General features: G+C 59.5%; 2 protein-coding genes across 2 annotated transcripts in view; both read right to left on the bottom strand.

The window, feature by feature from the left end:
* Positions 1-1,712, bottom strand: part of GRM2 (glutamate metabotropic receptor 2) — a 15,748-nt gene extending 14,036 nt beyond the window's left edge. Inside the window, exon 1 of the mRNA XM_009274763.2 lies at positions 1,590-1,712. Within this exon, the coding sequence (XP_009273038.2) occupies positions 1,590-1,712 (123 nt within the window). The remainder of the gene's footprint in view (positions 1-1,589) is intronic.
* A 192-nt stretch (positions 1,713-1,904) lies between these two features.
* LOC103895239 (testis-expressed sequence 264 protein) lies at positions 1,905-10,511 on the bottom strand (the record flags this gene model as incomplete). The annotated part of the gene is made up of 2 exons (XM_009274772.1): positions 1,905-2,748; positions 10,340-10,511. Coding segments are annotated over 2 exons (486 nt in total), but the record flags the coding sequence as incomplete, so codon positions are not given.
* Between the last annotated feature and the right edge of the window lie 4,022 nt (positions 10,512-14,533).

Below are 14,533 nucleotides of genomic sequence, written 5' to 3'. Positions count from 1 at the left end.
CCCGGGCTCCAGCTCCCCAGCCACAAGCTGGTGCCCCTGGCGCCGTTCCCCCCCTGCCCAGCACAGCCCCCTACCCAGCCTGCCCCCTGCTCCCCAAGCCCTTGGGGGGCACCCAGGGGCCCAGCATCACCCCCCTGACCCCTGCACTCCACACAGCCCCCGGCACTCACTGTTGGCCCAAGCACCAAGCTGGGGGAAGGCTTCGGACAATGGTCCCTGAGCTGCCTCCTCCGAAGGCAGAGGCAGCGGCTGGATTTAGTATTCCAGGTCTCCACCGCTTGCCCAAACGTTTTCTGGAGCCATTTGGCCGCCCAGGATCCCACTGTGCTGTGTCCCCATCGGTCCCGTGCTGGCAGCCCAGCTGTCCTGGAGAGTTCCGTGACTCAGGGACAAGAACAGGACAGGGGATGACACAGGACCCGCAGGGATGGGCAGGGGCCAGGCGTGCCTCTGGGGCACCACCCCGAGTAACTACCTCACCGCCCTGTGCCTCAGTTTCCCCACTGCCAGCTGCTATGCTTGCAGGCTGCGGGTTAGGGCACTGCAGCAAGGGTCAGACCCGCTCTGCCCCGCCTCCCCCAGCAGTCCTGATTTGGGGAAGGATAACCCAGGACCTCCATGGCAAGGTCCAACCTGGGGTCCCATGGCACCAGGACCCCAGACCCTGCCAGCCCATCTAGACAGTTAGCACAGACGGAGTGGGGCACCGGGGAGAGGAAGGTGCCTGGGCTGGGGGACCTCACCACCGCTGTCTGAGGGGGGACAGAGAGCCGGGGAGGGCTGGAGACATGCTGTGCAGAAGGATGCTGGCACCGCCAAGGTCCCGCTTCCCTCCTGGCAGACGGGACCTGGCACGAGCCTCGCACACACTCCGGCACTGGCTGCATCCTCCCGGCTGCTGCTTCAGTGCTGCTGACAGCAGGACGATGGCAAAGCCTCCCCGGCCCCCATCTTCAGTGGGGTTAGGGGACAAGTGGCATTAGGATTCGCTGCCTGGCTCCAATCCCCTCGAAGCCTCAGCCAGGCATAAATATTTCAGGGGGCTTGGCAGTTTTGTAATAACCAGCAACAAAGATAAACACCGGGAAGAGCAATATTTTTCCATGTGGGCTGGAGGAGTTTAATATTTTATCACTCAGAGCACAAAATATTTATGAACAATCTCATGTCAATCACTGGCTGAGGACTGATCATGACCTTTCTAAGCCAGGGAGGACACGTCCCCACCACGGAGGGACAGCCAGACCTCCCCTGCCCCTTGCACCCCCACCCCAAGACCCGCTTTCAGGCCACCACATCTGACCGCTGGGGAACAAGCCGTGGCCAGCCGGGCGAGGTGCTCCAGCACCTGGCATTGCCCCGGGGCACAGTGGTGGTGAGGTCCAGGCTGCTCCCTTGTCCCCAGCTGAGGGACAGGGAACTGGGACCAGCATGGGCAGCCCTCCCTGCCTGCACCTCACGGCTGCGGGACCAGGCAGATGGGATGCCAGGGAGGCACTGTGCAGGCAGGCTGGTCCCCTCTGCCACAGGAGGAGCACAGCGGTGCCAGGCCCGCCAACAGCACAGGGACCTGGCTTTACTGGTTTTACTTTCAGCACGTTCCCAAGAGGAGCAGGGACGCCACCGCCCTCCAGCCCAGCCCAGCTCGGCACGGCGGCTGGAACCCTTCCCCACTCCCCCCGCAGCTTGCAGAAGCCGGGAATGGTCCCCATGGCCCCACTGGGTTGCCTGGACAGGGAGCAAGCCCGAGCAGCAGGGATGCAGAGCCCTTGGGCAGCTCCCTGGCTCGGTCAGGGGACATGGGGGGCAGCCCACCGGCAGCCTCCACCCACAGCCCGCTCCCCGCCACGGGGCAGGACGGCGCAATCGGCCAAGAGGCAGTGAGCAATGCCACTGGCCACCAGTGAGGAAAAGCATCCACTTTATTACAGACCCCAAAAGCACCCGTGGCAGTGCCAGGAGGACCAGGTTTACACGGGATGTTTCCATTTTTCAGCAAGGGGAAGAGAAGAGGGGAACAAACCCAACCAACCCTACTCACGGCTCTTTGGTGCTAGAAAACACGCGGCGGTGCAGCAGAGAGAAGCTGTGGGTGAGAGGGGCACCAGCAGAGACGAGGGGGGACACCTCTGCCATCCACCACCGCCCCCCCGAGACGCCTGCAAGGAATTTGCAACGCACCTAGAGACACACAAACGGCAAATGCATTTCGCTGCCCCACCCAGCCTGCACCTACCCTGCGCTGCTGAGCGCTGCAGGAGAACCCCCCACCTCCCGGCATCCCCAAAACAATCAAACACCCTTTCTGCAGAGGGAGAGCGGGTCCCAGGGGGAATCAGTGACCAAAATCTCTTGGCTGAAAAGGAGGTGGGGAAGGCGGCTGGTTCCCAGTAACTCAGACCCTGGTGGGAGGCGAGGCAGACAGGTCTCCACTTCACTCTTCTCCTCTCTCGGCAGCGATGGGCTCCTTGGTCCACTTGTCTGTGACCTCCTGGTTGCCTGCGTAGCCCATGTCGGGCAGCAGGCCTGGGGCTCCCTCCCCCTCCCCAGTGACCTCCAGGTCCAGCTCCTCAAAGGAGGAGCCGCTGGCTCCTGACTCGCTGTAGCTGTGCTCGCTGCGGTTGTCCACTTCCTCCCGGCCACGGCTGGCTGGGAAGGGCAGCAGGATGGAGGTGGCCACCGAGGTGTCTCTGCTGTCGGTTGTGGCCTCCATGCTGATGGAGCTCGTCTCACTCATGGTGTCAGCCCCTGGGATGGAGAGAGAAGGGGAGGGAGTGAATGCTGCGGGAAGGAGGCGATAGGGATGGGGTGCCACAGCCTTTGAAGCCATCAGAAACCTCAGAGACAACAGGCCACAGTGGAGACCAGCTCCTGCCTCTTGTCACCTCCTGTGCCTTTGAGAAATGACTGGGCCAAGACAAGCACAAGCTGGACTCAAGCAGCTCCCTGAAATCAGGGCACCCCCAAGCTGGCACAAACAACCCCTGGCTTCCCAGCCATGCCCTGACCTCCTGGCCATACCCTGGCCCCACTGCTGTTCTCTGCGCACACACCGAGGACCTGGCAAGCCCTTCTTTAGGGAGAATGCCCGGCCTGGGAGCTGGGGGACAACCCTGCCCCCAGCATGGCACCAGGAACGAGGCGAGGAGCGGGACGCTGTGCTGCGAGGGTGATGGGGAGCTGCAGCATTGCTTGAGCACCCAAGGGGAAGGTGGCACACGAGCAGGTCCTCGGATGTGCTGCTGTCAGGGGCGGGTGTACGTCCAGCCTCATGCCAGGGCATCGTAACGCTGCCTTCAGCACCCCCTACAACCCATTCCCGCTCCCTGCATGGCTCCCCCACAGCTGTCAGCTCCAGCAGCAGTGCAAAGGCAGGCAGGGCAGCGGCAGACGGGACTCGGGGTGCCAGAGGATGGGGGGAGCCTTCCTAGCTCACTAGGCACTTCTCCACATCACCCGGCTGCCAGCCCACACCCCCTCTCACAGCTGAGCTCCCCTGGGGGCTGCCCCTGCCTGCCCGGGCAGACCCCTCGGCCCACCGCCCCCTCCCCGGATCCCTGCCTCGTTAGCTCGGTCAACAACACAATTAAGGAGTCGACAAGGAGACGAGCATGTCAGATTGAGACCAGCAGCTCGGTGCTGTTGCCGGAGCAACCAGCCAGGAGACAAAACACTCCTGTAAAACATTAATCATTGTTAATTATGACATCACAGATCCACGTGGTTAATTATGACATCAAAGATCCACATCACTGATTACGACATCGCAGATCCATGTTGTTAATTATGACAGCAGCAGCAAACACTAGGCGGTCCTCCCTGCTCCACTCTTCCTGCCTGCCTCGCACCGGCAGGAAGCACGTGCCGGGCTCGGCTGCTTCCCGGCACCTTCGCTCCCCCAGGGCTCCATCCATGCCGGGCCGGACGCCCCTGCCGAGGATCATGCGCAGCACCAGGAGGGAAACCAGGAGGAGCCCTGCTTGGCAGCAGCACCAGCAGAGGACCGCAGCTTGCCACCAGCAGGGCTGGGAAGTGGCAAAGAGGATGGTGATGACCGCAGAGGGACTCCCAGGCAGGAGAGGAGAGCCCTCTCCTCCACGCTGGCTCCTGTCGGCACGGCTCCATCCCTAGACACCGGCATGGGGCTGCCCTGGGCTCCCACAGGCATCTCCAGCCTCCCCAGGCTCCTGCAGCCGGGGTGCCCGGGGCTGAGCTGCTCGCCCTCCTCCAGCTGCACGGCAGCCACCAATCTCCTGGAGGAGACCTGCCGGGGAGGGAACTTTCCTTCCAAACACCCTTAAATCCCTTTTTTTGCTGTTTTTCTTCCTGGCCTGGGCAGCTGCCAGCAGAACTGCTTGCAAATGGCAGTCCTCTGCCTTCTGAGCAGTATCATCCCACAGTCCTGCCGGCTGAGCGAGGGCCATTCGGAGAGGACCGAGCAGTGGTAGCAGGACGAGGAGCAGCTGGTAAAGACCCACAGACACAGCATACCCGCTGCTTCATCTCACCTGGATGGTGTATTGGCTTCATCCTGCCCGGATAGCGTATCGGCTGCATCCTGCCCAGCGGGTGCCCAGAGAGGGGCCTGAGCCTCCACCCTCTCACCTCAGCCATGGCACGCAACCGCTTTGGCAGCTGGCACGAGCTAAGCCCTGGGCAACCAACCAAGCAGCGCCTGGTGACCCCCCCAAGAAAAGGAGAAAAGAACCACCACCCACCAACATGTGCCGCCTTTGCTGCAGCATCAGGGAGCACCTCGACACGGAAACTACATTTACTCTAAGTTAAAAAGGATGTTCTGCACGCTGCCGGTGAAGCGCTCACTGAAGGGGATGGTGGCCACCGAGCGGGCAGCAGAAAGGCAGGAGATGCTGTCCCACCTGGCAGGACCTCGGCCGGGCAGTGTGTCAGCAGGGAGCCTCTGGGAAGATGGAGAGCTGTGGGGGATGGAGGGGAGCGCGCGGTCCCTGAGCCTTGAAGCCAGCTAAGGGTTTGCAAGGCCTCTAGCGGGGATCTCAGTAAAAAAAAAAAAAAGAAAAAAATCCAACTTGGCCTAATTGGTGACCTGAGGTGACACGGACACATTCCTACCATGGCTTCATGACAGCTCACGTCATTCACGGTCATCTCGCATCCCTCTGAAACCTGGGACAAGAGCGACCCCGACCCCCCAAAGCCATGCCCTGCCTGCACAGCACCCCTCCCGCATCACCCCGGGGGCCGTTTCGGCTGGGAAGCCATCACGTAACCCCATACCACAAAACAAAGGATCTCTTGAGGAGCGGAGCAGCAGCTCGGGAAGGAGAAGACAGGGATGAAGACAACCTACGTGCTGCTCCAAGCTGCCACCATGGGAAAGCACCGCTGTCCTCACCCCTGCAGCCGTCTCCCTCTCTCCCACTCCAAGGGCGACAATAAATCAAGTCCTGTTTCCCTTCAGCCAGGCACTTTTTCACCGCTCTGTCACTTCTGATCATGTTTGAGCAGCCTCAGCTGGCAAATTTGCCCATTTCAGCAGCCTTGCTTTCCTCCGTGCAGGACAAGGCTGGCTCCGGCGTGGCCACCCAGCCTGGCCAGGAATGGATGGCCGGGGCGGGCAGGACAAGAGATGGAGCCACTGCTGCTGAGGACAGTGCAGGGTCAGCTCTGGCAGGGGGATGTGGCAGGAACCCCCAACTGTCCCAGCACAGCCCGGAGAGGCCAGGCAGGGAGTGCGGCAGGGCTCCAAGAGGGCAACCAAAGCCTTGTTGGAAGGTGCCTTGTGGGTGAGCAGGGGTTCAGCTCTCATCTCGTGGGCAGAGGTTTCCATCAGCTCTTGCACCCACTTCTCCATCCTGCCCCAGACACTTTGCTTGGTCCCCCAGCGAGCCGCTGCCATCCCCCGCATCCCACTTCCCAAGGCTGGTCCCGGCACCGGGAGCCGGCCCAGCACTCAGATCCAGTGCGGCTTTTCCCTCTGGCAAGCAGTGAGGTGCCGGCTATCCCGTGGAAGCCCCCTCTCTGCTCTGCTCCCCTGAGGACGGCATAGCCATCGGGCTGCGCCTTCACTCAGCAGGAACGGGGAACCTGAGAAGTTTTAACGTGGGAAAAAGGCACAGCCTGGGCTGAAGCCCCACCAGGGTGTTGAGGAGACCCCCAAAGGCCAGGGCCACCTAGGAAGATGGGAAGCCAAGCAGCCAACACCAAGATACCACCCGGGGATGGGTACAACAGGAACCACTCACCCCACGCTGTTAACAAGCCCAGCAGGGAGCACACCCCCCCCCAGGCAACTCAGCCCTGTGCTACCCCAGGTATCGGCATCCCCAAATCCCCCTGGGAAGGACCGGCTCCCCTCATACATCACCCCAGCAGGACACTGATGCCTGAGTGTCGCTCCCCTCTTGGTGCACCCAGGCCCTCTCTTTCCCCCTGTTCAATCAAGTACTCATCACTTCTGCCACTAAATAATAGATCAATGCACTGCCAGGAGGGGCGCAGCTCCTCTGCGCTTGCCGAAGCTCGCACACAGCCATCAGGAGAGGGGCTGAGGCAGGCACACCAGCAGGAAGGCAGGGCACGAGCTGCCCGCTGAGACCCTTCTCGGGATGTACAGGCAGGCAGAACAGGCAGGACTCTTCAGAGGATGGAAGCAAGCAGGGATGAAGTGGAGTACGTCAGGCAAGGTGCCCCCCCACGGCACTGGGGCTCAGCAAGTGACGCCACCGGTTGCACCCAGATGCTGCTGGACAGACTCAGCTCCAGGAAAATGAGCATCTGAGACTCTGGGCAGAGCCACGTGCTTAGAAACCATCTGTGTTCATGCCAGCAAGCCCGTCTTGAGAGGCTGCTTTTGTTTGCTTTCACCTTCCACGCGCCGCAGCGGGGTCACACTGGAGAGCACGCTGCTGAGAGCGAGCCAGGAGCGAGGGCCCGCTGAGCGCTGCGCTGATGCCAAAGCCCCGGAAAATAATTAAGTACAAAACAACTAATCGTGATTGACACTGGCCCCTGGAGACCCATCAGCCACCTTCCAAAAATGCTTCCCGTCTTTCCGATGACCGTGACAACGGCGAAGGAGGGACGAAATTGGTGCAGAGGCAGCCGCAGCCCCCGGCCCCTTTCTTGCGTGCCGAGAGTGTTCATCCTCAGCAGAGCTGCCAGCACCCTGCTCTGCACAGAGCGGTGGCAGAAAGCAGAGACCCTGGGCCGCATCCCGCAGCTTCTACGGCCATTGGCTTCGCTCGGAGCCACAGGCACCCAGCACCTTGCAGGGTGAGCTCAGGAGCAAGGAGGACAGCAGATGACAGCCTAAATGGAGAGATGCGCTCCAAGGTCAGGAGGCTCAAGAAAACAAATCCAAGCTTTTCTTGCACACCCAAGTCGCTTGGTTCCACCTGGCACCAGCCACACCGACAGGCGAGGAGAAATGGCAGCACCTTCCGCTGGGAACTCCTGAAGTCTTTAATTTGAGGAAAGCGTAATACAGCTGCTGGTGGGGAGTTTCATGAACCGTGACCGAAAGGTGCTGCGTCCACACAGAGCATTACTAAATATGACGCTCGCTCTGAAATCGTGTGCTCATTGCTGTTATTTCAGTATTTTGTGAGAGGAAGGGAAGAGTGGGCTTCATCTGCTGCCACATCAGCAGTGAGAGCCCAAGGCTGCCACGCGTAGAGCATCTTCAGCTGCCTCAGGGAGAGGAAAAGGGGCTCAGCACCTCCCCAGCCCCCCCGCTCGCCCTGCAAGGCAGCAGGGTGTCAGGGCCCCGCATCTGAATTTGCACTGCTTAGGCAGGGCCAGAGGAGCCAAGTGCCACCGGCAGGGACCACCACCCTCTTCCACCCTCCCATGAGCATCCCAGCACTGCCTGAGCCTCCGTCAGAGCAGGACCGCTTGAAACACTGGGAGAGCTGAGATGGATCAAGAAATAACCCAAATCCACGCAATTGGGGTTGAGGGGGGACCGCACTGAAAAGCAGACGGGGACGTTGCTGCACCCCCCCTCCAGCTGGCAGAGGAAAGCTCGAAAGCTGTCACAGACACCTGGGGATCTGCAGGGTCATCATGCCTGTTGAAGGCGTCTCCCTTGAGCAGCTCCCCAAGGAAGAAGGGAGTAAAAAAGGATGGGAAAAGAGATTGTGGCTTTCTCTTCCTCCAACTCAGAGGTGGTTGCACAGATCCCAGCACAGAAAATACTTGGGAAGGGAGGACCAGTCTCAATCCATAAGGCGTCTCTTTCAAGGCGACGTCTTCAAGGCGACATCTTCAAGGCATCTCCAGCGAGCAGCTGGGCAGAGAGGAGATCTGCTGGCTGCCCCCTCCAGAGGGATCTCCTCTCACACTGAGGCTCAGAAAACCCACGCGGCACTTCGGTGTCGAGATGTGGAGCCTGGGGAGACCAGCTGCCACCTCCCACCTCGCCTCCCGACTTTGACCCTGCTGCTGCACCACGGGCAGCCCGACGGCCGCTCAACCACTGCAGCTGGGGCAGCGCCGCTGGCAGCAAACCAAGTCCCCAGCATCAGCAGGCCAGCGGCAGTGGGACAAGGATGCTCACCGGGCACTGTCTCCCTTTGCACAAACCCAGGACCTCCCCACGGGGTGCCACCCTCCCCAGGTGACAGCAGTTGTGCTGACCTGGGGCACCACGATATTAAGGGGATGCAGGAGATCATGGGGACCTCCAAGATCCTCAGGCAGGAGCAGCACGAGCAACCCGAAGGCTTGCCATGTCCTCGGCCCTCTCCAGTGGCCGCAGCAAGGATGTGATGCCCCGCCAGACCTGGTTCTGCTGCTTTGCCCAGCAGTGACAGCGATCACAGTGCCGACATCCAAGCTCAACTCTTTAGTCTGAGAGGCAAGGCCAACCTCTCACAGCTATTATTATTTTAAGCTGGTTTTGTGCATACTCAGCAGATGACACTGCATCAGATTGCACCTACAAAAGCTCATCTGTGCGACTGGAAGGGGAGGGGTGGTAGAGGAGCTATCAAGAGCTGCTGCCGGGGAGCCTGGCCCGGGGCAGGGGTCTCCCACATGAGAAAGTCCAACATCATTTGCCATCTAAAATTGGAAAAACCTTCCCAGCCCTTCTTCCAGCAGGGCAGGGGACTCCCCCACCGCGGGTGCGCCGGCAGTGGTGTCCCTGGGAAAGCACCGAGACAGCTGGGGCACAGGGCAGCAGCTGCACCGAGCATCCTCCGGCCATGCCACGGGGCCATGCACTCCCTGAGCGGTGCGGAAAGGAGCACACGCAGCTGCCGGAGCCACCGACCTGAAGCAGCTTTTGCTCACATGGGTCCTGCCACCCCTCTCCAAAACCACGGGGCAACCGTGGGAAGGTGCCAGAGGGAGCGGGCTGCGAGGGGCCTTCGGCCAACCCGGGCCGGTGCCCAAAGCAGCCACCCTGACGCAAGGCAGACAAAAAGGTGAAGAGCTGAGTGAGCGCTGTGAAAACACGGCACCTTGAAGCACTGGGAAACTGCTCCAATTAGACTCTTCATTGCAGCGCTAAATGGACAGAGCTCCCAGAAAGCAACTTCCAGGCTTGCTTTTACGTTGCACGCAATTAAGAATTAAAGCAATCCAAACCTAAAGATGTGTTAAATAAAATGACCAAACTCCCTGGGAGGCGAGGAGAGCCGTCATGGTTTTTTCATGCCCATTACACAAGCGCGGGCAACCTAGGTGGCAGGAGGAGGCGGCTGCCCCTGCCAGAGGCCGGCTCAGACGCGCCATCCAGCGCCCGGGAACGCTCGGCTAGCCGGCTCCCACATCTCGCAGACATGTGAGCACGTGGGCCGGCGACGGCAACTAGCATTTCAGGTTACTATAGCACTGCTGTTCTGCGCCTACAGCCACTGTGGTCCCTTCCTGTATGAATACATCCAGGCTCCAACAGATCTCGCTGAGCAGATGCTATCGGGCAACTCCACCACCAGCTACAGCAACCTGGTATTTAAGCTCTTCGCAATCCCAATATGTAACAGATGAAGATGAGATCAAGAAAGATGTATATGACAAGGAGAAAAACAAGCCCAGCTGCAACCAAAAGCTGCGAGATCCAGCTCTGCTCTGACAACAGCGGGCCAGTGGCTCGGCGGCAGCTTGGCCCTCGCCCTGATGCCGCAGGGGTGCCCGGGTACTCCCTGAGGTGCGGTGTGACACCCAGGGGATGAGATCCTATCAGCCGGGGTGAGGGGAAGAGGTGTGCTGAGACTCAGTGGTTGGGCGCCAGGTGGGCGCAGGTCGGCCCCTCTCTGCTTGCTCAGGTGGCAGCACCAGGGACACCAGGACCCCCGCCTTTGAGAGGGCTGATGCCGATCAAAGACGGAGCCTGTGCATAAACCATGGATACCTGTGATGTCTGTCTGGGCATCCTCGGCCTCAGCTGCGGCAGCCCTGCTCTTCCTCTCCAGTTCTTTCATTTCAGGCACATAGAAGTCCCCTTGGCGGGCGAGGGGACACACGAAGTAGATGCGGTCCTCCTTGTAGATCTCGATCCGGGGGTGGGCACACAGCTTCCTCTCCTGAAAGACAGCAGGCGACCGCAGGTCAGGGATGTGGCCTCAACCCCACCCCAGCAGCCCCCCACCACGTGGACCTGCTGGCCTGGCAGCGTTGCAGACTGACCCGCTTTGCCCACAGACATCGGGGCCCAGCGAGGACCAGTGGGTCCCATCCCGAAACCGCAGTGCTGCTTTCCCTATCACAACAGCCCCCCCGCATGCCAGGGCCGGCAGGTTCGGCCCTGGGGGTGAGCAGCCGGCTGGGCTCAAGGAGGAGATGCCGAAGCCCCAGGGAGACTCAGATCCCCCGGCTCAGCCTCGGTTTTGGTGTGCTTATTTTGGGCTGGAGCGAGGGGTTTCAGGGAGCCCGGCAGCTGCTTTGCACGGACCTGCCAAGTCTCCAGTTCCTCCTGGCAGCACGGCCCCACGAGCAGGCGTAGCACTTCTCCACTAATTAATATAATCCAGAGCCGACAGCTCAAGCAGCTCTTTTCAGAACGGCGAGGTCAGGGGGAGTGGGAGATGAATCCCTGGCATTTCAGACAACTCCCCCTCCTCCTCTTCCTCGCCCCACCTCCCCCTGGCAGCACACTTCAAGACCTCAGCCCCCCCAACCTGCCAGGGACCCATGACGGGGGCATGTCCTCCCTGGGTTGTGCCCCGGCCCACGCCAAGCCAGGGCTGCGGGGACTCTTGGGGTGCCGGGGCAACCCTCTTGCCACCCCCTCCTCGCCCGCCCGCCCGCCAGCTGCTCGCTGGCAGAGGGTGAGGCTGATCACAAGCCGGGTGAGAAGGAAGAGTGTCTCTTCAGCGGGTTTTCTTTTTCTGTTTCCCCCTTTCAAATCACTGACAGCTTTTATTTAACCTTGCAACCACCCCAATTATCATCCTCCTCCTCCCTGCCCCAACTATCCTCTTCCTCCTCCTTGCCCTCACTATCCTCCTATTCCTCACTGACCCAACGATCCTCCTCTTCCTCCCTGCCTCAACTATCCTCATCCTCCTCCCTGCCATGTCCCCCCTGGCACGGCTTGCCCGGACATCCTCCGGCAGGGTCCCCGTCCCTCCAGGGCAGGCCCCTCTCCAAGGACGAGCTCTATGGACACATCAATGATGACCCCACAAAAGCCTGTTCATTCCTGACCAAGATGATTTCGAATCATTTATTTCCCAGCCAAATGCCGGCACCAGGCAGAATCCACAACAGACGGGAGCCAATGCCGACCCTCTCCCTGGCGCTGGCAGCAAGGCCACCTGGAGAGCCACCTCCATGCTGGCAGGATGCTGCACAAGCAAGACAGGGAGAAAACCCCACGTGAGCCGTTTTCGGGTCTATTTTCCCAGGAAAGCCTGCAGGAGCTGGGTCTGCAGAGCCCCAGTTTACCCAGCGGCACGACAGCAGCAGAAACATGAACCCCAGCAGAAGCTTCACCCATCGTGTCCCAACGCCTTTGAGCCTGAATTTCAGCAGAGTCCCTGCTCCAACCGAGGAGGAACCACATTCGCAAGCCCCGTGCCGCAGGGACGCGCAAGGACGCAGGCGGACTTCCAAGGCGCTTGGAGCCCGGAGTTCCCACTCGCATGCAGGTGAAACACTAACACACGCAGATCAAAACTGTATTAAATAAAAACAAGCTGGGCTGTTTTTAGCAGCAGAGCAGAGGCGGCTCATATCACTCCTGCTTTTTCAGCAACAACGCAGACAAGAACCCTCCCCGCCGCTCTGCCCCTTGCTCTACCAACCACAAGCCATCAGCCAATAAATAAAAACAAGCTGGGCTGTTTTTAGCAGCAGAGCAGAGGCGGCTCATATCACTCCTGCTTTTTCAGCAACAACGCAGACAAGAACCCTCCCCGCCGCTCTGCCCCTTGCTCTACCAACCATCAGCCAATCTTCAGCTCGGTTCGTTATTTTAGATTACTGCAACACATACCAGAGATGGGTATCTCCAAGATTCGCAGGTTTTTTGGATGCATCCAGCTGGCCCTCCACCACTTAATACAGACGGGGACAACTCAAAGGATCTTAGAGCAAAGAGACCTTCACTAAATTCATATGAGGTCTCTAACCCGTCTAAAACCTCAGGGCTCCAGTCCTGCCTCCAAGACATCCCAAGCTGACTTCCCAAAGCCCACCCTGGGATTCCTAAAGAGTGGATCTGGGACATACCCTACAATTTATCTAGGCTGCTACAACTCCCCTTCCAATTACACAGCCATCGTAGTGACTCCCCCAAAGCACAAACAACGCCCCCTCCACGCACACGAAATGTGGGAATTGTGGCTTTTTAAGGAATAAAAATGCACACCCGTATGAAGACCGGGGTCCCGGACTGGCTCTTGAGCCAAATGCTGCTTCACACTCAAGGATTATCCTATAAGAGAGACGAGGATGCTCCACCCTGCCAGGGTGGGAAGCAGCTTTGTCTCCCTGAAGCCAGAAGAGCCCAGGTGCCCTGCAGCCAAAGCCCACGGCCATGGACCAGGTCGGTGGGACAACGGTGAAGTGGCCGGACCCTCACTGTCAATACCAACGCCTGCCTCGTTACGGACAGCTGCAAGGATGTTCGTCCAGGGTTTTCCCCAAAAGGAAATGGAAGGAAACCAGAGCCTGGTGGTCCTAATTTATGCCTGTACAAATCAGGTTGGGAGCCAGGCTAGTGAGCTGGCCTCTGCTTCTGCGCTTCTTCCTGGAGCAACCCAGCTCCAGGCAGGGCTGCTGCAGAGCTCAGCACTGGCAGCCGGGCTCAGGAGAGGACAATGTCCCCAAGAAGGAGCAGGGAGGTGGCAGCTGGGAACGCTGTCCCATCTGGGCTGGGACCAAAGGGATAAGGCTGCATAAAGACTTGAGGAAAGGGGAGAGGTGATGAGGTGGGGAGCCAGGACAACAGAAATGGGTAAGGGGGTCATAAAAAAAAATGGATAAGGGGATCATCCAAAGGGGATGCAAGGGAGATCACCCTTGTGATCATCCCAAAGGAGACCAGGAGGCAGGCAGAGGCCAGGCAAGCACAGGCAGAGGTATAGCAAAGTGCAACCAAGAGGCGGGTGTCAGCACAGGACAGAGCAGGTTTAGGATTATCCCAGCGGAGAGGAAGGCTGCAAGGCTGCTGCAAGGGGAAGAAACAACCCAGAGAGACTGAGAGCAGAGTCCAAAGGCGAAGGCGTAAGCAGAGAGCGAATTAGCGAAGGCTCAACAACATGGCAAAACAACAGAGATGCTCAACAGGCAATAATACACTCTGCAGCTGAGGACGAAGCCCCTCGCTAACTGTACAGCTAAGCCAACAGATGGAGCAGCAAGGTGGACGTGGAGTTTGCAAGGCAGAGCCCTCGAGTCAAATCAAATGCAGCCTCACACGGGCGAAGGAGCTCAGCGAGAGGTGAACAGTGGGACGCTGACAGCATCGGGGCCAGGCTTCTGGCTAGGACAGCAGGACCCAGTAAGTAGGGCAGGGAAGGGGACTCATCCTTTCACAAGGTCGTGCTGTGCCACCTCCCTTCTCAGCCTCCGCCGGGAGCTTGCCCTTCTTACGGCCAGCAAAGATGGAGGCGGCAGCGCAGCGTGCAAGGCTTATTTCTATGCAGGACTCTCCACCAGGCACCCGAAGCATGGGATTTATTGCACATAATCCATACAGTCAAGCTACACGTACACAGCAAAACCAATGCATCCAGAGCCCACCAGTTCAGTCCTGACATTCACAGCAGCTCCGGTGTACTCCTGCTATGTCAGGCCTGCTGCTTCCCATGAAGCCAACTCCTTCTTGGCCCATCCGAGGGCCATGGTGGGGTGCTGCTCACCATTCTCTTGGGAACAAGGGTTTATGTAGGGGAAGACTCTTGCACTCCTCTTTCCCAGGTGAAATAACACCCCACCCAATCTTTACCCCTGGGTTGTTTCCAAATCACCCACCACCCCTGACTCCCTGTAAGACTTTCTCCAGGTTGACCTCATCCCTCTAGGAATGGAGCATCCCCCGGCCTCGTGCATCAGAAAGGACGACAAGGATTATGTGCTGAACCAGCATTTTGGGAGACCT

This window comes from Aptenodytes forsteri, unplaced genomic scaffold (genome assembly GCF_000699145.1).
Source record: "Aptenodytes forsteri isolate BGI_AS27 unplaced genomic scaffold, ASM69914v1 Scaffold368, whole genome shotgun sequence".
NCBI lineage: Eukaryota > Metazoa > Chordata > Aves > Sphenisciformes > Spheniscidae > Aptenodytes > Aptenodytes forsteri.
The sequence above is the reverse complement of the archived record's forward strand: the minus strand, read 5'-3'. Positions and strand labels throughout refer to the sequence as shown.